Source organism: Triturus cristatus, chromosome 10 (genome assembly GCF_964204655.1).
Source record: "Triturus cristatus chromosome 10, aTriCri1.1, whole genome shotgun sequence".
NCBI classification, from domain to species: Eukaryota; Metazoa; Chordata; class Amphibia; order Caudata; family Salamandridae; genus Triturus; species Triturus cristatus.
Window position 1 is genome coordinate 745692240 of NC_140593.1, and position 27844 is coordinate 745720083.

The 27844-nt window shown below is 48.1% G+C and overlaps 1 protein-coding gene across 1 annotated transcript in view; it reads right to left on the minus strand.

Annotated features, from left to right (window-relative positions):
• The window catches only part of LOC146789944 (uncharacterized), a 1358907-nt gene that overhangs the window by 415909 nt on the left and 915154 nt on the right, over window positions 1-27844 (minus strand). The window contains exon 11 of the mRNA XM_085628244.1: window positions 10668-10766. Coding sequence (XP_085484370.1) covers window positions 10668-10766 — 99 coding nt within the window. The remainder of the gene's footprint in view (window positions 1-10667; window positions 10767-27844) is intronic.

The following is a 27844-nucleotide window of genomic DNA, read 5'->3' on the forward strand; positions in this document are numbered from 1 at the left end:
GGTTAGCTTGGACATTCCCCGAACAGCCAGATGTCCTCAGCCAGGCATGGCGCCCAACGGCCACTGTTGAGAAAATCGCTCTGTCTAGCGAGTCTGTCATGTCTAAGCCACCTAGTATGGCAAACTTTGTTGCATCTCTCCTGTCCATAATAGCTTGGGAGAGAGAGCCTGGTCCTCCTCTGAGACTCTGGCAGCACATGTGCAACCGTGTCCCATAGCGAATGGGAGTAATGGCCCAAGAGACATGCAGTGTTTACCAAATGCAATACTAGACTGGTGGAAGAAAATATCTCCTTCCAAAAACTTTCCAGGCGTTTGGATTCCCTGTCCGGGGGTGCAGAAAGAAATGCACCAAGGTAAGTAGAGGCTTGGGCCACAAAGCTCTGTGGGGTGGGATGGGTAAAGAGGAAAGCTGGGTCGCCCGGTGCAGGGTGGTGGAGGTGGGAAGTGGTTCTATTCACAGGGGCCTCTGTGCTGCGCTTGGACCAGGTGCCCAGTAGAACATCTGACAAGGCCTCGTTGAAAGGCAGCAGAGGGTCTGAGGAGGAGACACCAGGCTGCAGGCCCTCAGTCAAGACGTTAGTCTTGACTGCCACCATAGGAAGCTGCAGGTCCAAGACCTCCGAAGCCCTATGCACCAACTCACAAATGAAACTCCCTCCTCCATAGCCAGGTTAGGGGGAGACAGCATGCCACTATCTGGAGAGGTGTCCAGGCCGCTGGCATCACCCAGGTCCTCATACCAGTCCAGGTCTTGATTGGGTTGCAAGATTTCTAAGGGATCCTGCTGCCCCTCTCAATCCTCATCCTCCATACCTAACCTTTCAGAATAGGGCAGGTTGAACAGCATGGAGCCATATGGCTCCGTCTATGCCAGTCCCGGTGGACGCCAGACCGGCTCCGTGTCTTCCGGGGTGAGGATGGGAGAGTGATGCCGAGGTACAACCGGTGCTGGTCGAGATCCAGAGGAGGTCGTGGCACCTAAGCTGGAGGCGCGGAACCCACGTAATCTCCTTCAACTGAGGCTGAAGGGCCCAAAGGCCTGTCGGCAGTGCCAGGCCGCCCAAATACAGCACACATGGCATCATAATTTTTTTTTGATTGGGTGGGGGTCGCTCCAGGCCCCGGAAAGGGTGGGAAAACAGAGCCGACCCAGGCACCCGCTCCGCGGTGTCGAGAAAGCGACAGCCGAGGCTCCTCCATCTCATCGCGCAACGAACAGGGCGAAGTCAAAGCGCGCTTCAACTTCTTGTGCTTTTCATGGTGTTTCTTACCTGACATCAATGAGTTACAGGAAGAAGGCTGTGACCCCCTGGATCGGTGCTCGGACCTTCCTGTCGACTGGGATCGACGCACTGACCTATGTGGCGTCAGTAGCTGAGCCGCACTCAGTTTTAGGGACTGCTCCCTCAAAGCCTTCGGAGCCATGCCCAGCGATTGGAGCATGACTTAGTATTGTGGTCGGACTCCAGGTATCAGAGACAAACCAAATGGGGGTCCGAGACCGACATGGCGCGGTGACAGTGCTGGAGCAGAGTTTTCTGTTGAAAATTTATTGGGTTTTTAAAAAGCTCTGGTTTGTCTATTTGTCGATAATTAAAAAATATTAATTCATAATTACTAATTATTTGTTTTGTGTAAATGTTTTTGACTAATCAATACATACTAATAAGAGAAAACTATACGTGGGAATGCGTTCATGTGCTTACTAATAAATGTGCATGTTTATTAAATAAATGTTGCTGAGTGCTGTTTATTTTAAAGCACAAAACGGTTTTTAAATGTCGTGTACTAATGCTTTTCTTGTGTTGCAAAGGCTAGATAATTACATACACATAAGGGTATTAGTGGGGTTAACACTGTTTAATCACTATGCTGTGGTAACGTTGTTTTTGTCTCTTTGAATTAAGATGATACGTTTTGGCCTAGTAGAAAAATGGCTGCCGTTTAAAGCCTACTTTTGAGTTGTCGATTTGTGATGAGAAGGCCTTGCTGAACCTGGTTGAGAGTCATCTGACCACAGTCTTCGCTTGGTTTAGAAATTTTCCGTGAGGACAGCAGTTCTGGGCGGACGTCCAAGCAACCTTGGAGGACAAGGGAGCCACAATGAACTTTGTGATCACAATGCTGGTTCCGAGGAAATGCGGATGTAAAAAGAAACATTTTCAAATTTGAGTCCTCTTCTTCCGTCTTTTTATTTTTGTGATTTTTCTGAGCGGAGATTTTCCAAATGTAGCGATGCTACATCCTTTCCTTCTCGCTCTGCTCAGCGGTTCAGCGGACGTTTTAAACATTTTATGTTGCCTTCTTTTGTTAGATTTATTATAAATATTGTTAGCCTAGAGAGGGTTTTTGCCATCTATGCCACTTCTTCCCAAACCTGTGTTGGTGAGGATCGATACTGTGAGGACGGCGACTTGAGAGACTTCTATCGAGAGACCTGTCCTGACCCATTTTGACATTTAGCTAGAATAGGTAATTATGAGAATAATGATTTACTTTGAATTGATTTTCCATTTGAACTAATTTTTAGATAAAGTATCATAATTTTAAAATACAGTGTTGGTGGTTATTTCTTGTCAATTATTGAGTTCTCTATTTTGATTATTGTTGTTTAGATTGTTGTTTAAATCATGACTCAAGACAGTACCAATTAGGTCTTATCGACCTTGATGCAGATGCAGGGTATTTAGAAGGGTTTTCTTTCAACAGGTTTAATGGTAATAGAGTAATTGAGTGTATGTTAGTGAAATGGGCCCAAGTGTATGGTGAGTGTATGTGCGTGTAACTGTGAATTTACTCTATCTGTGGAAGTAAGGAGGATTTGTATACCCTGATCTGGATCAATTTCCTGGTAGCAGAGGATGGTTTCGATTCATCGACAGCTGGGTTATCGACCCAGCACGCTTCCGCTACGCCACTCTGCCACGGCTTGAACCCCGAGGTCTTTTTACTAGACATCCCTACACACCAAAAGGAGTCAGTCAAAACACTTTATCTCGGCCACCATGGCCATAAAAGTACAATTCATCACACTATACAACATGCATCACAGAATAGATCATAAAATACATTGATTATTACCTAAAAAAAAAATATATATATATATATATATATATATACACATAAACACACAATTATAAACAAGCATTGGCATGGCCAATAGGTCTTGCCTGAGGGGCCTTATAAGTGTTTAGGCAGAGCTATTGACTTTGCTTTGCCAATTTGTTTAAGCTGTGCTGTTGAGAAGTGTGGCTGCTGTGCAGCATGCTGAAAAGTTGCAATAAAAAAGTGTCAGAAGCATTTTTGTTACCTTATATATGACCAAGAAGGCATTATGTCCAACTGAACAACCATATAAAAAATGTATGTACAATAAAAAAAATCCTAATTTATCTTTTGTTCTTGCAAAGCTGGCAACTTGTTTGGGCCTATTCCAATGGTTTTTTGTTAAAGTTTTTTTTTGAGGGGGCATAAACAATTGGAGGTTGAAGGTTGTGAACTAGTACTTGTATTATAACACTAGCAGCGGCCAGACGCTAGGGGAGAATCAACAGATGGCAGATTCCGAGAGCGGGCTGAGGTGGTGTTGAGTGATGTTGAGGTGGTAGTGGTGGTGGTGACTGGTGCTGAGACGATGCTGAGGTGATGCTGAATGATACTTAGGTCTTGCTGAGTGATGATGATGTGGTGTGTAATATTGCAAAGGCGATGCTGTGTGATACTGATGTGGCCTTGAGTGATGCTGTGGTGGGGCTGAGTGATGCTGTGGTGGGGCTGAGTGATGCTGTGGTGGGGCTGAGTGATGCTGTGGTGGGGCTGAGTGATGCTGTGGTGGGGCTGAGTGATGCTGTGGTGGGGCTGAGTGATGCTGTGGTGGGGCTGAGTGATGCTGTGGTGGGGCTGAGTGATGCTGTGGTGGGGCTGAGTGATGCTGTGGTGGGGCTGAGTGATGCTGTGGTGGGGCTGAGTGATGCTGTGGTGGGGCTGAGTGATGCTGTGGTGGGGCTGAGTGATGCTGTGGTGGGGCTGAGTGATGCTGTGGTGGGGCTGAGTGATGCTGTGGTGGGGCTGAGTGATGCTGTGGTGGGGCTGAGTGATGCTGTGGTGGGGCTGAGTGATGCTGTGGTGGGGCTGAGTGATGCTGTGGTGGGGCTGAGTGATGCTGTGGTGGCGTGAGTGATGCTGTGGTGGCGTGAGTGATGCTGTGGTGGCGTGAGTGATGCTGTGGTGGCGTGAGTGATGCTGTGTTGGCGCTGAGTGATGCTGTGGTGGCCCTGAGTGATGCCGTGGTGGCCCTGAGTGATGCCGTGGTGGCCCTGAGTGATGCCGTGGTGGCCCTGAGTGATGCCGTGGTGGCCCTGAGTGATGTCGTGGTGGCGCTGAGTGATGCTGTGGTGGCGCTGAGTGATGCTGTGGTGGCGCTCAGTGATGCTGTGGTGGCGCTCAGTGATGCTGAGTGATGCTGTGGTGGCGCTGAGTGATGCTGTGGTGGCGCTGAGTGATGCTGTGGTGGCGCTGAGTGATGCTGTGGTGGCGCTGAGTGATGCTGTGGTGGCGCTGAGTGATGCTGTGGTGGCGCTGAGTGATGCTGTGGTGGTGCTGACTGATGCTGTGGTGGCGCTGACTGATGCTGTGGTAGCGCTGACTGATGCTGTGGTAGCGCTGACTAATGCTGTGATAGTGCTGACTGATGCTGTGGTGGCACTCAGTGATGCTGTGGTGGCGCTGAGTGATGCTGAGTGATGCTGTGGTGGCACTGAGTGATGCTGTGGTGGCGCTGAGTGATGATGTGGTGGCGCTGAGTGATGATGTGGTGGCGCTGAGTGATGATGTGGTGGCGCTGAGTGATGATGTGGTGGTGCTGAGTGATGCTGTGGTGGCGCTGAGTGATGCTGTGGTGGCGCTGAGTGATGCTGTGTAGTGCTGACTGATGCTGTGGTAGCGCTGACTGATGCTGTGGTGGCGCTGAGTGATGCTGTGGTGGCGCTGAGTGATGCTGTGGTGGCGCTGAGTGATGCTGTGGTGGCGCTGAGTGATGCTGTGGTGGCGCTCAGTGATGCTGTGGTGGCGCTCAGTGATGCTGTGGTGGCGCTCGGTGATGCTGTGGTGGCGCTCAGTGATGCTGTGGTGGCGCTCGGTGATGCTGTGGTGGCGCTGAGTGATGCTGTGGTGGCGCTGAGTGATGCTGTGGTGGCGCTGAGTGATGCTGTGGTGGCGCTGAGTGATGCTGTGGTGGCGCTGAGTGATGCTGTGGTGGCGCTGAGTGATGCTGTGGTGGCGCTGAGTGATGCTGTGGTGGCGCTGAGTGATGCTGTGGTGGCGCTGAGTGATGCTGTGGTGGCGCTGAGTGATGCTGTGGTGGCGCTGAGTGATGCTGTGGTAGTGCTGACTGATGCTGTGGTAGTGCTGACTGATGCTGTGTTTGCCCTGAGTGATGCTGTGGTGGCGCTGAGTGATGCTGTGGTGGCGCTGAGTGATGCTGTGGTAGTGCTGACTGATGCTGTGATAGTGCTGACTGATGCTGTGGTGGCGCTCAGTGATGCTGTGGTGGCGCTCAGTGATGCTGTGGTGGCGCTCAGTGATGCTGTGGTGGCGCTCAGTGATGCTGTGGTGGCGCTCAGTGATGCTGAGTGATGCTGTGGTGGCGCTGAGTGATGCTGTGGTGGCGCTGAGTGATGCTGTGGTGGCGCTGAGTGATGCTGTGGTGGCGCTGAGTGATGCTGTGGTGGCGCTGAGTGATGCTGTGGTGGCGCTGAGTGATGCTGTGGTGGTGCTGAGTGATGATATGGTGGCGCTGAGTGATGATATGGTGGCGCTGAGTGATGCTGTGGTGGCGCTGAGTGATGCTGTGTAGTGCTGACTGATGCTGTGGTAGTGCTGACTGATGCTGTGGTAGTGCTGAGTGATGCCGTGGTGGCCCTGAGTGATGCCGTGGTGGCCCTGAGTGATGCCGTGGTGGCCCTGAGTGATGCCGTGGTGGCCCTGAGTGATGCCGTGGTGGCGCTGAGTGTTGCTGTGGTGACGCTGAGTGATGCTGTGGTGACGCTGAGTGATGCTGTGGTGACGCTGAGTGTTGCTGTGGTGGCGCTGAGTGTTGCTGTGGTGGCGCTGAGTGTTGCTGTGGTGGCGCTGAGTGTTGCTGTGGTGGCGCTGAGTGTTGCTGTGGTGGCGCTGAGTGTTGCTGTGGTGGCGCTGAGTGTTGCTGTGGTGGCGCTGAGTGTTGCTGTGGTGGCGCTGAGTGTTGCTGTGGTGGCGCTGAGTTTTGCTGTGGTGGCGCTGAGTTTTGCTGTGGTGGCGCTGAGTGTTGCTGTGGTGGCGCTGAGTGTTGCTGTGGTGGCGCTGAGTGTTGCTGTGGTGGCGCTGAGTTTTGCTGTGGTGGCGCTGAGTGTTGCTGTGGTGGCGCTGAGTTTTGCTGTGGTGGCGCTGAGTGTTGCTGTGGTGGCGCTGAGTGTTGCTGTGGTGGCGCTGAGTGTTGCTGTGGTGGCGCTGAGTGTTGCTGTGGTGGCGCTGAGTGTTGCTGTGGTGGCGCTGAGTGTTGCTGTGGTGGCGCTGAGTGTTGCTGTGGTGATGCTGAGTGATGCTGTCGTGGCATTGAGTGATGCTGTGGTGGCGTTGAGTGATGCTGTGGTCGCGCTGAGTGATGCTGTGGTCGCGCTGAGTGATGCTGTGGTGGCGCTGAGTGATGCTGTGGTGGCGCTGAGTGATGCTGTGGTGGCGCTGAGTGTTGCTGTGGTGGCGCTGAGTGTTGCTGTGGTGGCGCTGAGTGTTGCTGTGGTGGCGCTGAGTTTTGCTGTGGTGGCGCTGAGTGTTGCTGTGGTGGCGCTGAGTGTTGCTGTGGTGGCGCTGAGTGTTGCTGTGGTGGCGCTGAGTGTTGCTGTGGTGGCGCTGAGTGTTGCTGTGGTGGCGCTGAGTGTTGCTGTGGTGGCGCTGAGTTTTGCTGTGGTGGCGCTGAGTGTTGCTGTGGTGGCGCTGAGTGTTGCTGTGGTGACGCTGAGTGTTGCTGTGGTGGCGCTGAGTGTTGCTGTGGTGGCGCTGAGTGTTGCTGTGGTGGCGCTGAGTGTTGCTGTGGTGGCGCTGAGTGTTGCTGTGGTGGCGCTGAGTGTTGCTGTGGTGGCGCTGAGTGTTGCTGTGGTGGCGCTGAGTGTTGCTGTGGTGGCACTGAGTGTTGCTGTGGTGGCGCTGAGTTTTGCTGTGGTGGCGCTGAGTGTTGCTGTGGTGGCGCTGAGTGTTGCTGTGGTGGCGCTGAGTGTTGCTGTGGTGGCGCTGAGTGTTGCTGTGGTGGCGCTGAGTTTTGCTGTGGTGGCGCTGAGTGTTGCTGTGGTGGCGCTGAGTTTTGCTGTGGTGGCGCTGAGTGTTGCTGTGGTGGCGCTGAGTGTTGCTGTGGTGGCGCTGAGTGTTGCTGTGGTGGCGCTGAGTGTTGCTGTGGTGATGCTGAGTGATGCTGTCGTGGCATTGAGTGATGCTGTGGTGGCGTTGAGTGATGCTGTGGTGGCGCTGAGTGATGCTGTGGTCGCGCTGAGTGATGCTGTTGTGGCGCTGAGTGATGCTGTGGTGGCGCTGAGTGATGCTGTGGTGGCGTTGAGTGACATTGTTGTGGCCTTGAGTGATATTATTGTGGCCTTGAGTGATGCTGTGGTGGCCCTGAGTGATGCTGTGGTGGCCCTGAGTGATGCTGTGGTGGCCCTGAGTGTTGCTGTGGTTCTGCTGAGTGATGCTGTGGTGGTGCTGAGTGATGCTGTGGTGGTGCTGAATGATGCTGTGGTGCTGCTGAATGATGCTGTGGTGGTGCTGAGTTATGCTGTGTTGGCCCTGAGTGATGCTGTGGTGGCCCTGAGTGATGCTGTGGTGGCGCTGATTGATGCTGTGGTGGTGCTGAGTGATGCTGTGGTGGCGCTGAGTGATGCTGTGGTGGCGCTGAGTGACGCTGTGGTGGTGTTGAGTGACATTGTTGTGGCCTTGAGTGATGCTGTAGTGGCCTTGAGTGATGCTGTGGTGGCCCTGAGTGATGCTGTGGTGGCCCTGAGTAATGCTGTGGTGGCCCTGAGTGTTGCTGTGGTTCTGCTGAGTGATGCTGTGGTGGTGCTGAGTGATGCTGTGGTGGTGCGGAGTGATGCTGTGGTGGTGCTGAATGATGCTGTGGTGGTGCTGAGTTATGCTGTGTTGTCCCTGAGTGATGCTGTGGTGGCGCTGAGTGATGCTGTGGTGGCGCTGAGTGATGCTGTCGTGGCGCTGAGTGATGCTGTGGTGGCGCTGAGTGATGCTGTGGTGGCGCTGAGTGATGCTGTCGTGGCGCTGAGTGATGCTGTCGTGGCGCTGAGTGATGCTGTGGTGACGTGGAGTGATGCTGTGGTGGCGCTGAGTGATGCTGTGGTGGCGCTGAGTGATGCTGTGGTGGCGCTGAGTGATGCTGTGGTGGCGCTGAGTGATGCTGTGGTGGCGCTGAGTGATGCTGTGGTGGCGCAGAGTGATGCTGTGGTGATGCTGAGTGATGCTGTGGTGGCGCCGAGTGATGCTGTGGTGGCGCTGAGTGATGCTGTGGTGGTCCTGAGTGATGCTGTGGTGGTCCTGAGTGATGCTGTGGTGGTCCTGAGTGATGCTGTGGTGGTGCAGAGTGATGAAGGGGAGTGAAAAAGAGAGAGAAATAAGGTGATCGAGAGAGTAAATGAAGGGGCAAAAAAGAACGAGAGAAAGGGGGAGAGAGAGAGAGGATAAAGGGGGGAAAAGAGAGAGAAGATGCAATAAAAAATTAATACATTAATACATTGCTAAATGCCTCTGCTTATGTCGCCTTGCCCTGTATCAGCTGCTTGTTTCTGAAAAAAAAACAGTGCACGAGGGAAAAACAAATGCTATCATTTTTAAAAACATCCATGTAACATAGATTGTGTCACAATAGTTGTAAAGCACACGCAAAATAAAAGCCGTGAAGGAGTGATTAACTAATGCTGATGTGCGCGCACAGTAAAGGTGCCCTCGAGCGATGCACTGAATTAGGAAGACAGAGGAAAGACAGATGGCGCCACACAAAAAGCATGTGGTCGGATTTTTAAATGCCCACTTACTAAAAGTCTCGCTAGAGCAGCACATGCGCTGGCTCAGGCGAGACCTAAAAAGGGACAATATCTTTAAAAGTGAGATGTTGATAAAATATTCCAGATGAAATGCAACGCAAATAAAAGGCGCTTGGATGTGGGACATCAAGCGGGAGAGCGACAAAGAACTTTTCTGCAGAGCACCCACATGACACCCAAACATTTTGCCATAGAAATAACCATTACAATGCAAGAGCCTGATCTGAAACTACGGAGCGCGTCCTGATGGTTCCGTACACCTATTAACCTGCAAATCCGTACCAACCAATTGTTTCGGGGGATAATAAGCTGTGCAGACGAACAAAACAAAGGAAACACTTTCCTTCTTGTGGTCACAAGTGGGACAAGTTGTGCCTCCTTTGCCCTTCCAGCCTAATGTAAACGTTCTTGGGGGAAAGTGCCTGTGTGAAAGTGAAAATAGAGTTTTCTATGCAGTGGAAGGGTCACTACGTCCCAAAATAACTCCTGCCCTGAAAGGACTTAATGTCCATGTAATCACTTGTTAACTTAGCGGTGGCTGACTCCCGAACATCCTCAGCCTCCACAAGTAACCAAAAAGAGTCGACAAAAGTTAAAAAAGTCTGTCAAAAAGTGACAGGAGGTAGCTCTCTTTGAAGGATTTGCGCTGGATGTCACGGAAAGAAAATAACTGACATCAGTCGCTGGGGCGGCACCTATATAGACGATGCAGATGTCACCACGATGATGAACCCGACGCCTAAGACGTCACGCGGAGTTGACTGACGCCACCTATCGGCGCACAGGGGTACTCCTATGAAAAATCTTCCGGATCCAGCCTAACACCTGGAAGTTTAAAGGTAAGGAATCTGAAGCTAGATGTCTCTATCAGATTTATGATTTCATTGTTAACATAACTTTCACATCAAGCAGTTTTACAATTACATTGTGACGAGCGTCCATAAAGGATATCGATTTCACCATTTTAATTTACCATAGTTGTGAAAATGAAAAACTGCTGAAATTCAGGTTTGGTATATATTTTAAATGTAAAAATAGCAAACAATTTTTAAATTGAAAAAATATACATTTTTATTGAGCTTATAAGCAAACTTCAATGATGAGGAATTTTTTCTAGACTACTGCATGAGAGTACCAGGACCAATCTGCCTCAAACCTCCCTATGTGTTATTTGACCTATTAGGAGTATATTGGAACATGGGTGAAGGGTGCGTAAAGTTTAAGAAGTAAAATAGGCTACAAAAATCTACTTTCATTGAAACTTGCACTGGCAGAACTTTACGCAATATAATTCAACACTAGTCAATAAACATTCTCCAAACTTTATAGCAAGGTCATGACTTCATTGACTACATTCCGATGTTTTATTAAATTGAACATAAATCACATTACAAAGCATGATCTGAAGGCAATCAAGTCCTATACAATTTTAAACTGGGAAGTACTATTTTGATATCTATGAGTGCTTGAAGCCTAAAGAGACCCATATTTGTGAAGTGACCACAGGTAGCACTCTATCAACTTCATTTGCGTACAGACCAGAAACACAAAAAGAGGGATGGGAACTACTAGGCTTACCGTGCATTACCTTACCTTTGAGAGATTGCAGGCAGCTATCAGTGAGCTTCACACATGCACACAGGTTGAGATATTGCAGTTTTTGCAGGTGATTCACCACAGAGAGCCCTTGGTCTGAAAGACAAAGAAACTAATGATATGTTAACACCAAGGCTGGCCTGGCACCAAGTTTCTTTGCTATTTTTACCAATACGCACAAACGACCTAAACTATTTTGTGCTCTGATGCAGAGTTCCAGATACCCAGAGAGCAATGATTAACTAGGGTCCAAATCAAATAGTCATCAGCTGTGATGAGGCCCAGTGCTTATTACGCAGGTGTACTTCCTTGAGTCAGGCAGAATTGTAATGAAATCACCATGCTTCATGCATGACTGTTACCAGGCAGAACAATTCTACATGCGAGTGAACCCAATCTAAAATGGTGGATCTAACTGTGGCCACAAAGGAAAAGTTGAATATAAGTGGTATCTGCCTTGCTGCCGAATGAAAATGCAATATACAAAAACAACTCTTAAATTATCAGATTTAAGCTGGAAGTCGACAGCACTGCTGCCAACTTGTCTCATTTTTATGTCCCTGATGTCTTATTACAGACACCAATGATATTTATTAAGTGCTACGGTGATTTTCAAATCTTGTCATGTGTGGTGCCAGGTTTGATAGTTTCATGTTAAACGTATTTGTAAGATTGTTTAATAGCTTTAATTTTGCTTCCATGGGGAATGGGGCTAGACCTTGTATGTGGGTTAGTGATAGCCCTTTTGCTTTCATTTAAAGTAATTGCAAAATTCCATTTTAATTATATCCTCAAGTTGCTCTACCAGGTGAGGGCTTCTTCCTCACTGAAGGTGTAGATGTTTATTCCATCACTGGGTTTGATCGAGCTGACTACAAGTTATGTTATGTTACTTACCTGCTATTATAGCAACCCATAGGTATCTTCATTAAACCGATGAACACAAATTTTAAAGAAAGAACTGTCTTTCAAATGAAATATAAGGTTGCCCATCTCAAGAGAATGTCCTGTGTTTTCGAAACTGCACCAGAAGTAATAAGAATCTATTAAGGGTTTTAAGAACATTTACTTCTCTCCTGCTCAAAAAAAGAACACGCATTGGCAAAGCCAACAGATCTCAATTTTAAATTTGCTTTCCCAATACGTTTTAATGCTGCTCCACAATGGAAAAAAGAAACAAATGTGGAATAGCATCATCAAAACAAATAAAATGTGATGATGGATATGTGACAGGCATCATCACTTGTGCACATTTAGGAATCAAGGCACTACGGCCCAGGATACAAACATAGTTCAAAATTTGCGAACATACGTGACAAGTTTTTTCAATTCTATTAAGGACAAGGAGGCGAGGATTATCCTTTCTCATTTCTTTATTAGAAATGCTCAGCAGCCAATTAGAAAACAGTAGATAAAAAAGAAACTACAGTACCCATGAACACCAGGGTAACACGTGACCAACCATAGAGACCACAATATAAAAGGTCATGTAGATAGTATTACATCCTCTTTCTTTGGTGAGGAAAAAACAGTTCAAATTAAAACAGGAAGTCCAAGAGAAAAGATGAACATCAGGGATAGGAAGACCATCAGCAACAGCAGTAGTCCACTTTGAAGAACAAAGGACTCAGCATCAGAAGATCACTGGAAACAGAAGACCATCGGAAACAGGATAAACCAGATGGAACAGAAAAACCTCTACTTCGGGTCAGAACCTGAAAAGAGACATACAGCCGTAATACACATCCAGTAAATAGAATGAAGTCATAAATAGGGGGGGTAGAGAAAACAAGGAATTGCACTAAACATAAGTCATATGCAGAAAATAACAGTATAAATGCATAACATGTGCAGAAACAATAACAACGGGTGGGATAATCCTCGCCTCCTTGTCCTTAATAGAATTGAAAATTCTTGTCACGTATGTTCGCAAATTTTGAATTCTATGTCAGGACAGGAGGCTCCGATTATGCTTGTTCAAAGCTGATCCACCACCACAGAAGCAATATGATCAATTGGTTTGTAATAAAAGGTTTTGAACACTGAATCAGAAGACCAATCTGCGGCCTTCATGATGTCAAATAAAGTAACACCCATCGAGAATGCCTTAGAAGCCATAGCCCCACGTGCCGAATGAGCACCAAAAATGGAAACATCAATGCCAGCTTCAGACATGAGCCATCTAACCCAGCGAGCCAATGTAGCTGGGGTAACAGGGCGAAAAGGCTTCTGCAAAGCAATCAATAGTTGACCATGCATATCTGAACGTTAAGGAGCAGTACATACCTCATAATCCTTGACACATTGAACAACGCAAAGGTTGGGATGATTAGGAAAGGAAGGCTAGGTAATCGAGGAAGTATTCGTTTTAGTATGTTTGGAAAGAAGAAATGTGACACCCTCAGGTGTAAAACTGTGACCTGCCAAGTCCAAAGCACGAACATCAGACACCCGCTTGCAAGAAACAAGGCATAACAACATAGTCAGTTTGGCTGACAGTTGCTTACGGGAAAGCAAAGAATTGGAAGGCCAGGCCTCCAAAAACTTCAAAACAATGGATACATCCCATAAAGACACGTACTTAGGACATGGAGGTTTCGCCAGACGAATACCCTTAAGCAATTTGGCAATCAAAGGATGTTCACCCGCAGGTTTACCATCAATATGAAGATGAGCCGCTGAAATGGCAGAACCAAAGTTGTTGACAGTGCAATAAGCCAAACCGGAGGAAGCGAGAGAGGCTAGAAAATTAATGATCAGGGAGACATCCACTGAAGTGGGATCAACCTCCTGTTGAACACACCAGTCACACCATCGTTTCCAAGACCCTCTGTATCGTTTATGAGTATTGGGAGACCAGTCTTCACTGATAAACTTGGAAGCGTGACGTGAAAGGCCTGGGACCGACCAGCGATCCCCGAAATTCGCCACGCTAGCAGAAGGAGATTACCTGATAGAATCAGGGGATGCGGATTGCCGAGAGGATCCAGCAAGAGATTCCACTTCTGGGGAAGAAGGACTGCACAACACATCTCCAGGAAAACCAGGAACCACGCCTGAGCCCTCCACAGAGGAGCAATCAGAATTAAGTCTGTCTGATAACGTTTCGTGCAAGCCAAGACCCTGGGAATCATCATGAACGGGATAAAGGCATAGCACAGAACCGACGGCCAAGTCTGTAGAAACGCATCCGTGGCCAGGGCTTTCGGATCCGGCCTCCAGCTGAAAAACAGAGGGAGTTGAGAGTTCAGGCGAGAGGCGAACAGGTCTAAGTGACACGGACCCCAAATCCGGAGGAGAGAACGGAAAATGCGAGGATGAAGCCGCCAGTCTCTGAAGTCCCGAAGGTGGCGAGAATTCCAGTCCGCAATCTGATTGTGGCGACCGGTAAGATATTCGGCAATAACAGTGATCTTCTGTTGCAGACAAAAGTGCCAAAAATCCTTGGCGATCTCCGCCAATATCTTGGATTTCGTTCCGCCTAACTTGTTGACATACCGGACCGCCGAAATATTGTCCATGCGGAGAAGAATGCAACAATTGGATCGAAGAGGAGAGAAGCACCGGATCGCAAATGATCCCGCCAGGAGTTCCAGGCAATTTATATGGAGAGACAACTCCTGGGAGGACCACCGACCCCCCGTCGAGACGGGACCGCACCGGGCTCCCCAACCCCACAGACTGGCATCGGACTCTATCACCAGATCCGGAGATGAGCCGAACAGGGCTCGCCCATTCCAGGCATCCATGTGGTCTAACCACCATTGCATCTCCCTCCTCGCCTCCTCTGAAAGAGGAATTAGATCGGAATAGCGAAGACCTTTCTGGAGAGGGTGGATCTTCAAACGTTGAAGTGCCCTGTAATGCAGAGGACCCGGGAAAATCGGCTGAATGGAGGACGCCAACAGACCGACAACTCGTGCTAACGATCTCAATGACACAGTCTGTCTGGAAATAACAGAAATAACAGAAGTCAACTCCCTCTTGATGTACCGATTCTTTTGATTGGGTAAGAGAAGTTGACACGAAAGAGAATTGATCTGGAAGCCCAGAAAATCTATCACCTGCGATGGAATCAAGACTGATTTCTGAGGGTTCACCAGAAATCCCAGAGATTGTAAGAGGTCGATAGACCAGTCCAGATGTGTCAAGACTTTGAGGGGACAGTCTGCCATGATTAGAATGTCGTCCAGGTATATTATTAAACGAACACCCCGAGCGTGCAAACCTTCCACGACGGGCTTCAGAAGTTTCGTGAAGCACCAAGGTGCTGACGAGAGACCGAACGGGAGAACTTTGTACTCGTACCAATTCCCCTGCCAATGGAATTGCAGGAACCGATGATGTGGCTCGAAGATGGGAATCGACAAGTACGCATCTTTGAGGTCGAGGCGAACCATCCAAACCCCTTCGCGAAGAAGATTGCGCAACAGATGAATCCCCTCCATTTTGAAATGTCTGTAAACGACAACTCCGTTGAAGTCCTTCAGATTGAGAACTAGGCGGGAACCGCCCCCTTTCTTCTGCACCAGAAAAACCGTACTGATGAACCCATGGGGATAGCGAACAGTTTGAATAATTGCCCCTTTTTGTAGAAGAGAGTCGATTTCTGCAGAAATGAACTCCTGGTCTTGAAGAGAGAAATAGAGAGGACTGGGAGGGTGGGGTTTGATTTTGGGGCTGATAAAACTCTATTTTGTAACCCTGAACAGTTTGCAGCACCCAAGCATCTTTGGAGATTAGACGCCAATTGTGCAGAAAAAATTGGATTCTGCCCCCCAGAACCACATCGGAAGCCGGAATCAAGCTCACCTGAAGTGTTGGAATCCTGGTAGCCACCTTGATTTCCGACGGAACGTCCCTTTCTATATTGCCCTCTCCCTTTGCGAGATGGATAGAAGTGGGAACGGGAGTTGTAGCCTGAATCTTGACCACCGCCTCTTTGGGACTGAAATCTCCTCTGGGAGATTTGTTGAGAGCCACGGCCGAACGAGCGTCCCATATGTCCTCCGGCCCTGGCAAAAACCGGACGAAGCGCTCGCCGCAATGAAGCTTGAGCTTTATCAAGGCCACTGAAAGTTGCCACAAACTTCGTAAGTTCTTTCAAAAAAGGCTGGCCGAACAACAGACCCTGAGCTACAGGACCGGACTCGGATGAGGAGAGCTCCGCTAATTTGGGATATAATTTAAGGAGAATAGAGCGGCGAAGCTCACTGGAAATTGCGCAGTTGGCATTACCCAACTGGCAAATAGCCCTCTGAGACCACTCGATAAGCTCATCAGGGTCAACAAGGGCCGAAGACTCTTTGGCCAGAAACCCGAGATCTAAAATCTTCGTGAGAGGACCTAGCAAGTCCAGAAGTTTGTCCTGACAGGAGCGCCAGGATCTGTCAAGTCCCTTCTTGGGATCCTTGGCGTATTTTTTTAGGTAAGAGACCATCGTGGAATCAATCTCCGGAGTGTCCGCTAAATGGTCGGCGAGATCCGGGCGTGGACATTCGGACCGAAGGCGGGCCCTTACATCCTTCTCAAAGGGTTGTCGAATGTGAGCCTGTACATACTCCACCACAGCAGGGGAAGGAAGCCAGGAAGAGGAATGCGGATGATAGATGTCCGAAGGTTCGAAAGTTAGTACGGGAGGATGTGTAGGAGCATCAACATAATGCTCCTTACACAACTTCTTCTGTGGCGGTGGAACATCCTGATCAGAAGTTGAGGAATGAGTACCATCTGTGTCCGATAAATTGCCGGTGGATGCTGAAGCGCCCACGGAGGGCAAAGAGGAAGACTTATCCGAGGCTAGATTTTTTGCCAATTTTTTAAAATCCGACCTATGTGGATTAACTGGTGACTTAGAAGACGAACGGGAGGATGGCAACCAGCCCTGTTGTTTGGCGTATTGAGTCAAATGACGTTTTAAGGGATTGATGGCACAAGCAAGTGCCTTATTAACTGAGTGTTGCACACCCTGGTCCAAAGCCTCGACCAAATCATGCTCCAAAAAACCAGAGGCGTCATCCTCATAATAGTAGTCATCTTCATCAAGATACTCATCCATAGTGACACAATAATGTGACCGTAACGCCCACAAGATGACAATTTCAATAATGCCAAAGGCACAATGCAGGGGGAATGAACGACCCCACAGCAAGCCAGCAGGACAGGTAGAACCTGCACACACTGCAAATAATTAAATGTGGAGGGAGGGCTTGCTGCAAAATAAACACTCTAGGCAAAGCCTATGCTTCGTTATACAGCCCAATGCATAAAATGTGCAAAAGGCGTAATTGGGGCTAAGAATACGAGGCTGTGGGCATGCGTTGCTAAAAACAACCTTCGGTAGCAAAATCTCCGTGAGAAAACACGGAAAAAAAAGCTCAAAATGGCCACCGCGCATGCGCAGTACCGGCCGCCTCAGTAAACAGAATAGGAGGTCCTCCAGCCCCCGGTCTCCCGCTCCACTGAAGTAATTACAGGCACGGGCGCAAAGCGCCCGGACAAAGGGAGGTGAACACACGCCCCCTACAACACGCGCACACTGAAGCGGCGAAAGATCGCATAATCAAAAAAAAACAATACCTGCAAGGGGCGCTAGGGATAAAAACGAGCACCAGCACTAGTGAGGCATCTACATTAGGAATACAAACAAGCATCAAGCAACAAGGAAAAGCACTAATTACAGGTAGAGAAGCACTTAACTGGCTGCAGAGCAGCAAAGAAAGAGGATGTAATACTATCAACATGACCTTTTATATTGTGGTCTCTATGGTTGGTCACGTGTTACCCTGGTGTTCATAGGTACTGTAGTTTCTTTTTTATCTACTGTTTTCTAATTGGCTGCTGAGCATTTCTAATAAAGAAATGAGAAAGCATAATCGGAGCCTCCTGGCCTGACATAGAATTAGGATTTCAGAATGCCCCAAATATGCCTTTGCAACCAGACAGTTGAACTTCCTGATAGGCTTCAACCTAAAAATATATGATGTGGAGGTGTGAGTGCAATGGTGGAGCAGGTGGAGATTAAAGTAAATGTGTTGGACAGCACAGAAGCTGGGTCGAGGGTGGCTTAAATAAAAACAAAAAAAACAAACATGGAGGGAAGAGGTGGGGGAAACTTGCACTTTTTTTTGGGGACTTGCACCTGAGACGCAAGACGCTTGGAGGAGGAGGAGGAGGAGTCACGTCACAAGACAGCGGATCATCGGTTGGCAAGTAGTGGGGTCGGACGAGGAGTAAGGCTGTCTACGCCGCCACCGTCCAAAGCCATCACTAGTCCTAAGGATTGGGGATTTTTGTGGCTCAACAAGTACAGCCTTCATTGTGGGCCCTGCGGCCGTGGCAACGTACAGCACACCAACTGTGCCCGAGGATTGGGGATCTTTGCGACTCGGCCACTGCAGCCTTCATTGTAGGGCCCTGCGGCCACGTAGAGCAGCATACCAACTACCCCATTGACGCGGAGTAAGGCAGATTCAGCTGCCGCCGCCACCACCGAGAGTCATCACGAGTGCCCTACATTGTGACCGCGTATAGCAGATCAACTGCCGCATACCTTTTCCGCTAAGAGTTACTGTCACGCACCGACCAGCCGCTCCTCTCGGATTCATCAGGAGTGGCCATCATTGTCGGTGGTGGTGCCAGGTGGTGCTGGGTGCGCTGTGGAGGCTCCCGGGCCCGGTTCTAGGAGCATTGCCTTTGTGGGAGCTGCTGCTGTTTGGAGTTGCATCCCCCAAACCCCAGCCTTTAACCTCCTTGTCCAGCCCATGAAAAAGTGAGGGGTTTGAGTGAGGAGGGCGTAGTGTCCCTCTGTGGAGTGTAGCCCAGGCCCCCTGCGGAGACGGCCCAGCTAGGACTGGGTGTGGTTTGTGGGATGGCATGGTGAGCTCTGCTCAGTCTCAGTTAGCATATTTGTGCTCCTGTTCCTCTGCTTGTTCACCTGACTCACCTATTCACCCGTCTCATCTGCCCTCCTCAACCATCTTTTCTCATTCAAATACAGCCCTCATTGGCCCTCACCCACAGGGAGGCAATTTGGACATTGTTTTCTTTACATTCTTCTACATTTACTGGAAGGACTTACCTGGATTTTATTGCGGCTGTAAGCAAGCCTATATAAAGTGCTGTTTAATGCACCATTTAATGTGCCCTTAGTGATCCCGGAGACCAACCATCTTTATTCCCTCTTCCTGGTGGATTTTATTTTTTCCTCTCCTTTTGAAAATTGTTGGCGAGTTCGCCAGTGGTACTTGTGGCATTGGCGTCACAGTGGACATTTGAAGATTAGTAACAAGGTTAGCAAAGGTGTGTTAACCCACAAATTTTGATGGTGATGCCATCTCAGTGCCTGTGATCAGGGCGTTCAAACGCTCCTTTAGGATCTTCTGCAGGGTCGCCAAGGTTCTCGTAAGGGTTAGCCAGATATGCATCTGAAAACTCTAGCCCCTATAAATTACAAAAGACTATCAGGCGAAAGAAAACCCGGGGTCACTTGTCATATTTGAAATCCCATCCTTTCGTGTTGCAATGTTCTCAAAGGGCCTGAGGGGCACAATGCTAAAAGATAAAGAACCGGGAATGGCCTCAGGTGTAGTTAACGTGGATGAGGCAGGGATATGTTCCGCTCTTTCCCAACTAACTGTCCCACACTACCCCAAGCTCACCTATGAATGCACCGGGGTAGACCTTCCTTCGACTCAGGCTAGTGATGAGCGTGCTTTAATGATAGCAGTCAAAGATATATAGATGGACATGGATATGGTTACAGAAGACATCAAGGTTCAAACCAAAACCGAAATAAATGTTGCCGTTAAGCTGCTGCCCGAATGTCTCCTTCCATTGGTCGATAAAATAGGCCTTTTGAATGTCGTAGAACCATCGCCTGGCCACTTTTCCTTTAAAAGGACCCCCAAACACCACAGATTATAGACTGCAGCCTTGTACCTGGGGACTTGGAGGATTTTACTATGCCGGACATCGCCATACAGATGGAAAATAACCAAGTAATGGTGGCTCATCTGAGTATGCCAGTTGTCAACAAATTGGCGTCATGACCGACATCGGAAAATCAAGCTAGTTGCCCCTGCATGCCTGCTTTGTTTAGTAGCACACCCTCTAGTGTGTCCCTCGCGCAATCATTGGGTTTATCAAAGTCTGAGGTGTCTCTAAATAAAATGGAACAAGACTCTTGGCAATGAAGGGGACAATGGATTGGGGGAAGGGGGATAATTTTGACATACTTTATGCACTAGAGAGGATTCTCTTGTCTATTTTAACCCTGCTTGAGAAATCCACAGCTAATTCTGACCACATGTTCTTTCTCTAATTTTAATGGGGGTCCAGAAGCTCAATTCTGTGAGTTCTCGGTTAGGGAAGGCAGATAAGGGTATTGCTAAGGATACTGATCTAAAATCTCAGGCAAGTCAGACTAACATAGACGTTTCATAAATGGGAATCCAGGTGGGGGCTTGGGAAGATATGGGGGCTACCCCCATATTACTGACCAGAGATAGCCCTAGGTCAGGTATCGCACCCAAAACTCAAGCGGTAGGGGACAATCCGCATGTCGGTCCTGGGGAAAAAACAAATGTAATAGCACTTAAGAATCCGCTGCAGGTTTACCCTATTTTCAGAAAAGGGAACAACAGCGTGTCTTGTGTTACAGATACATTAATTGATGCACCCATCGTCAATTGGTCCAGGGATGATTTAGAAGCTGTTTCCCCTGGAGAGGGTTTTTTCCCCATAGAAAGTAATGGATTAAAAGGACGGAGGGAGAAGAGCAGGATTCGGCATAATACAAAGTGTAAGCCCAAAAAACAGGTTCCCTACGGTATTGGAGGAGCTAGACACCTTGACCTCGCACCAAAATAGAAATGAACCCAAGTCCTCCGAGTCAGATGACAACCAGAATTTGGGGATACAACTTCCCATTCCCCTTACTATGATAGATGACGCCGCATGGGAGAGTTTAGGAAAGATGGAAAGGCAGGAGGAACTAGGGATAGCCAGAGATAACGGGTGTGGGGGGGGGGGGGGGGGGAGAATACATGGGAGAATCACAAAGCAAGTATTGATTCGGATTCAGAGTCCCATGTAATAAGGAAAGCCCATGATCTTGTGAGCTTAGCCATAAAGACTCATGATGTTGTGTTAGAGGTAGGGCAGGTTGTGGATAACATCCTCTCGATCCTCCCTAGCAGGGACACTCTCCCTGTACGGATTGATCCTAGTCAAGGGAGGTCCTTGGAGGGGGGACCTGATTCTGCCTTCCTCAAACGGCAAATATTAGAGGGGTATTGACTATATGTTAAGTGATAATGCACGGGTAGGATATAGATCAGGGCAAGCATCTAATATTTGGATTTTTGCTTCATTATTTTATATAGAATTAGGTCCACTCAATAGGAGCTCTCTTTTGCAGTTATTACCTGAAATAGAGGTCTTGCAACTGGCAATAAGTAAAGATATTGAGCGGGTCTACTTAGACTTCAGTAGTGGTCTTCCAAACTCTAGAGTCATGCTTAGCTCAGGGATAATTGCAATGTTAGTTTTGGCTAACGTCGATCATTTTAGAAAAAAAGGGATTGCTGTTTTCCCATATGAGAAGCCTCTTTTAGCCCAGCTAGAATCCATTATATAAAAGGGTCCCAAAAACTTCCCTGCCAGCTTTAGGCAGATCGCATTATTGGATGCGACCGGAAAATTGTTTGCCAAAAGCATACTTCTCCACCTCCAGAATTGGGCTTTTGGAAATGGCCTTGCCCTACAGAGCAAGCTGGGTTTCGTAAACAAAGTGGCACTCTTGATAATATCCCTGCCCTGCAAACTTTAATAGAAAAATATCCAATGAGCAAGGGTATGGCCCTATATGCTGCCTTTATAGATTTGTTCACAGCTTTCGACCAGGTTGACTGGGGGACACTGTGGAGGAAACTGATCGCCTTGCGGATCCCCACACACCTGCTCAGACTGATCATTGCATTGCATTGCATTCCTCTACATGGACTCAGGTCCTGAAGGGAGGTACCCAGGGCCTGTCAAGTAAAGTAGAGACTCATAATGGGCTAAAGCAAGGATGCCAATTGGCTCCTCTTCTTTTCTCTCTTTATATTATTGATTTACCGAGTAGGGTGGGCCTCTATAAAGGGGATTCATCAAAACTAGGAACAATGAAACTGAGCTGTCTGCTCTATGCGGATGATGCCATTATGTTAGACCTAACTCAAAACGGATTACAAATGCACCCTAATGAGTTAGCACTCTACTCAGATGATTACTTTTTTTAAATAAATACCTCAAAAAGTAAATAATTGATTTTTAGATTCTGGGGATGTAGAGTTAGGAAAAACATGCACTGAATCCTGGGGAAGGACAACATTGCTGTAGTGAAGTTGTATCCATATCTAGGAAGAATTTTTACAAGCAAGTGCTCCAGCAGTGACCACATTGACAAGTGCAGAAGTAAGGCAACATCTCAGGCCTCTGCAATTGGCAGATTTTACAAACATTGTGGGAAAAGCCATTTTGCACATGTTTTATCAGTTTACAAAATTAAAATCCCTCCTGTGCTGATTTATGCCTGTAAATAAGTAGATTAACACCAGTGAGATTACTTCGAGAAAGTAAGAGGGGCGTATTTGGCGCCAAATGTGTAATCTGAACCGAGCAGCCCCATTAGCGTCAATTCGGCTTGAATTCGGGCTACTCTCTACTTATGTGTTCGCAAAGGCATCCTGTCTAAGATGGAGCAATGTCCTATTGAATAGTGCTGAGAACCACTTCCGGGTAGCATTGTGTGAAGAAATTGTTTCATCCCTGAAGGGGAAAAAGTGTCCTCTTCAGGTATTACTAGAAAGCTGTAAATGTGTTTGAAATAGAGCACAACGGCACGCACTCTTTTCCTAAACAAGTTTTGAAAGCACAAATTTAAAAAATATTCTATGAAGTCTCTTGCAAAAGAGATATCGTATTGTGTTCAGCGCATTCCAATAACGATATTATAGCATGGAGTAGTATTTATAAACAGCCCCAACCTTATGTCTTATGGAATCTTCCCCATGGAGTGCGCAGAACCATCTTGTTGTTAAGGTTGAATATGCTTCCCTTACAAATAACAAAAAGGGCGTGGGAGGATCTCCCTAGGCTGGATAGACTCTGTCACCTATGTGGAAACTGTGTGCAGGATCTAAATCATGTTTTATTTGTCTGCCCCCTACTACGTCCCTCACGACGTCGTTTTTTGAGACCGCTGTTCCTAAAATATAACATTGCCACTGATGAGGAGCCCGGAAATTTCCTTATGCCTTTTTCCTCTTGGATGCAGCTACAAATTCTTCATCGTTTTATAAAAATTGTAATTTGCAATGTCTTTTGTCTTATTTTTGTTTTTAAGTGCCGGTTGATTTGGTATATTGGAGATGTCTGTGCATATTTTAATGTGGAACTCCTTGGTGCTCCAAATCATAATAAATAAATTCAATTCAATTCAGGAAACCAAGAAGGTATGCCCCAGCCACACACAAGAAGAGGAAGGAAAGCCGTTGAATAAGATAAAGGAAATGAGAGCGACAAAAAAGTCAATTGATGGTAAATTAATGCCTGAACTCCCCTTCACCAATCACTGAAACCAACAAATCATACTGTGTATTCACCCAGCAATCTGTTTCTACTAAGCAGTAGCTACAATGTATCCTGGTAACAGCATCTACCATTGGCGTACAGTGCAGTGGGAGCAGTTGATGTTTATCGCAACTGAGGTGTTTAGTAAGCAGGCTTTGGGTTCTGAATGTTCAAAAGACATCTTCAATGGTGTCCTTGGAGGAATAGCAGCCAGGACAAGAAATGTCCTTTAGTCAGAATACTTTTTTCTTTTTCCTTTGTAAATAATTTTTGAAACATATCTGTCAAGTTGAAGTCTTGATACAATGGGAAGAGGGGTAGGCAAATATTTGTAATAAGATGAGGTAATACATAGATTTAAAAAATCCCATCTTCTAAGGCACCAAGGATAGCTGTCCAAATGTGAAAGTTCTACAAAAATATCGGGGTTTACTGATTCTGGCTTTATTCAAGGGCTTCGGTGGAAATTAAAACACGAAGAATGTTTTCAAATTGTGGCTGATGGCTATTCAATAGATCCCCCTAATCCAGGGAATGACCTGGAGAACAGTACTTTATGTTCCCTCATTATTCCTAAATACCAATTACAAACTACTGATGAAGTGAACAGCCAACAGACTGTACAAAGTAAAGCCACTCAACACACTCTAAACGTATTTTGCAGGGGCTAAAGGGGCCTGCAATACTTAACAGTGCCTTCTAACAGTTTACAACTTGTTAGGCAGACTAAAAGACAAAGACAGGGGAGGAGCCAAGATGGCGACCGGAGCAGACGCTTGAGATCCCGGCTCCGCCGGCCCTTGGCCTCGGACTATCATCCTGATTCCTATCCTCACCGGTTTTCGAGGTGCAACGTGCGCGACGACGCGCTGACCGCGCCGCCGCTTTCCCGGAGTCTGAGCTCGCCCGGATGCCGGAGCTCTTGGTGCCTTTGTTCTCCGCGCTGGACCCCTGCTCCATTGTGGCCTTGGCCGGCCCCCTGGAAGCTCCGCAGTCACTGGACCCCCGGCGCAAATCTGAGCCCCGCGGCCCCGATCCCGCCTCACACCACGGACTGTCGCCAGACGAGCCGGGGGAGAGACGCCCGGACACCTCCTTCACCTCTCACCTGACGGGCTGGAGCTATAGGGTAAGCCCCGGTGTGGCGGGTCGCCTGCCCCGCTCTGTGGCCCGCGCTGTGGAAGGCTGCAGACCCCCTTCTTCTATTGCCTAGTCGGCTGCAAAGAGAGTCCGAGGGAGGGGAAGCGACTGTTGGCTTTCACCTGTTGCGGCGCAGACCTGCGGGGAATTGCCTCCTTGTTACGATCCCCCCCCTGGCCACTGTACCGTTCAGCGGTAAAACATGGCGTTGATTGCCTGCTCGCTGCTGGGGGGTGATGCTCCGGTCTCGCCCGCTGCCCGCTTCGCCCTCCCTCTACCAGACTCCAGCTCCACAGTGCCGTCCCGGATTGCTGCCGATGTGGGGGCGCAGCTTCCGCTGACATGCGGCTCCGTTCTGGCTGCCCTGCGGGACTTTCGTCTGCAATTGTGTGTTGGCTTGCAAACGCTGAGTGAGCGGTTCGACTCCATACTGTCGGCTGCGGGTCGTGAGCGCCCCGTTTGTTCTCAACAAGACGTGGGTCTGCCAGTGCTTCTGTCCTCTTGCGGGGACGCAACGACAGGGTATAACCGTGCTACACTGGTGTCTGCATCTGGCTTTCCCGGCACCCAGGATCAATCGATCTCCTGCTCAATTGTGGACACTTTGTTTCCCCGTTCATTGCTGCCTGCTTTGTTGTTGCCTGCCTCACCGCGCCCGCAAGAGTATCCAGCTGAGCGACACCTGACGTCCTCGAGGAACCGTTCACGGTGGCCTACGGCTTCTTTTATGTGGAACTCCTGTACTTTACAGGCCAGGTCTGGATTTTATATGGTGCACAAGGGGACCTCAATAGATGATCGGCGGCCATTTTGTGACTCTACTTCTCCATCTTCTCCCCAGCGGCCATATTGTCTTTGTCTGCACGGGCTGCGGGGCCTTCATGTGGGGGCTAGTCTAATCTTACGCCCGCGATCGGGCCAGGGCTAGATTGATTTCTATCACCATGGTTTCACGGATGGGCTGGACTGGGACTGGAACTGTCTGCATATGTTGTGCGCACTCGTCGCGAATTGTCTGCCTTCATTATATGGTTGTGACACGTTATCTTCACACGACCGCCTTTGTGTGTAGTGGGTTCTCAGTGTGTGGGGACGTAGTTGGCCGGTGGCTTCGGGCGCTCCGAGGTTACGTGGGCTCCTCCCCGCTTTCTTCTTTGTTTTCTTATTTTCTTTCCTTTATTCCTACTTTCTCTCTTGTCTATATTTCGGGTTCATTGGGCGACAGGCACTATGCTGGGGGGGGGGGGGCAGGCCGTAGCCTCCGCATTGGTGTAGGGTGGGGGGGTAATTTACTGTTTCTTTTTAGTTCTATGGGCCTTTTTCTTCTATGTCTCTGCGCTCTCCTTGTTTCCGATTCGGGGTCCGGGTGTGGGGTGGATTGAGTGGGGGCGGCTTTGGAGGGGTGCGTATTTACTCATGTGACTATCCTGTTATATAACTGCATCGCCTCACTGTCTGAGATTTTCTATGGCCGTTTTTAATGATGCTGCTGCTCTCCCGTGTGATGAAGCCGTCTTGCGGACTCGAATCTCCTTGGTTCTAGCCTCTACTGACTTTTTCCTCGATAAAATTATTTTGAAAACCTTAAAATTAACCTTCACTTCTCCTTCCCCTGGTGTCAAGGATCTCTCCAGTGTATAACTCCTGAATCGTTGCTAATCTTGACCATTGATGCACAGGGGATGTAATGTTTGTCTCAGTGCTTAACCGTTTTGTGGCCGGCCTGATGGTTGTAGGCCCGTATTTGTTCTTTTAATATGCACAAATAAAGGTTTTTAAAAAAAAAAAAAGACAAAGACAACCATGATGGGGCTCAATGTGGGGGGAAAAAGGTTTGGAATACCGCGGGACGTGTTCTATTGCTTTAGTTCTTGAGAAGATAAACTTTTTGGTTGTAACGGGGCATGGATAAACACGTGACACTTGCGTTAAACATCCGGCACATCTCCGATGGTGGGCTGCTGAGTTTGCATGAACGGTAAAAACACGCCGGCTCACAATATATGGTGGAGGTATACCTTAGAACAGTTGTTTGGTGGTTCTGTAGCTTTGGCACATTTAAAAACATCCACTTGGGCACAACGTTTTTCGTTTTTTTGGTGGTTTTGGATGCAGTAGCTACTACATGTGCATTGTTGAGATAACATGGGAGGCATAGATTGGAGTAAGGACAGGGCTTGAGCACGGTTTGTTCATAACAAGCATGGTCTTGTTTCACAAGTGGTGAAGGGTTTCATGCGAGAGCATGGAATGTTTGCACTTTTAGAGTACTGGTTATGTTTGTGGATGAAGCTTATTTACACTGCACAGAGTGTACAAATTTGAGCACAGTAAGAGGGGGTTGCAATAAAAAGTTACAAAGAGAAGTTACAGCCATAGAAAGTTTGTAAAGTGTGTACATCCATAACATGAGGTTTTACTCTGATTATACTGTAGTTACCCCTGAGAAAGGGCAACAAGTGCCGGGATGCATTGGGAATAAATTCTACATGATGGATTATACAAAATTTTGAATCTCTGTGTGACGTATGAGTAAAGTCTGGCAGGCACTCTTTGAACTGTAATAAACATGGAGTAATGAATATTCAAAATTATGTATTACCTTGGGATTGCCGATGAAATAAATTGGATTGAAATATAGACAAAGATGTTGAATTATATTGGATGATTTCCATACACATGCTGTGCATCCTGGGTTGGGTGCCTGACCAGGCTCCAGGTGTTTCCAGATACATATAACACTGCCACATATGGCAAAAGCTATGTCCTGTCCCTTAAGTACATATGACACAAGTTCTCAGTCATACATACACATATACCCCATTCTTACGCACACATATTCATACATGCCCAAAGACCACGTTCTGACTGACACACATGGCAGCCCTGTCATAGTGCCCCTAGTTAAAGTATTTTGTTCAAGCAATAGTGTCTGCTCTATGGACATTAGGCTTAAAATCAATGAAGCTGGACGTGAGTGTGTCTGGTAACAATGCGCAAGTTGGTTACCCTTCAGTAGCTCATAATGATTTTGACTGATTAGAAGTAGCTCTCACAGAAAAGGTTGAAGACAGCTCGTCTAAGGCATCTGTCTGTACAATGATGGGCTGACCGTAATCTAGAGCCTTCAGGACAGGGGCATTGCATAGTGCCATCTTCAGGTCTTCGAAGGCCTTCTGACACTCCACAGTCTGGATCACTTTTTAGGTCTCGCCTACGCAGCGCACATGTGGTGCGTAGGCAAAAAGACCTTTTGGAATGGCTTTGGCTTTTCAGCCAAAAACGTGCACGCATTCCATTGCCTTCAATGGCAACGCGTGCACGTCTGGAGATTCACTTGCGGGAGCTAGCGGCTGGCGCCATATGTTATCAATTATCGCGGCGCCAGCTGCTCGCTCCCACAAGTGAATCGTGCA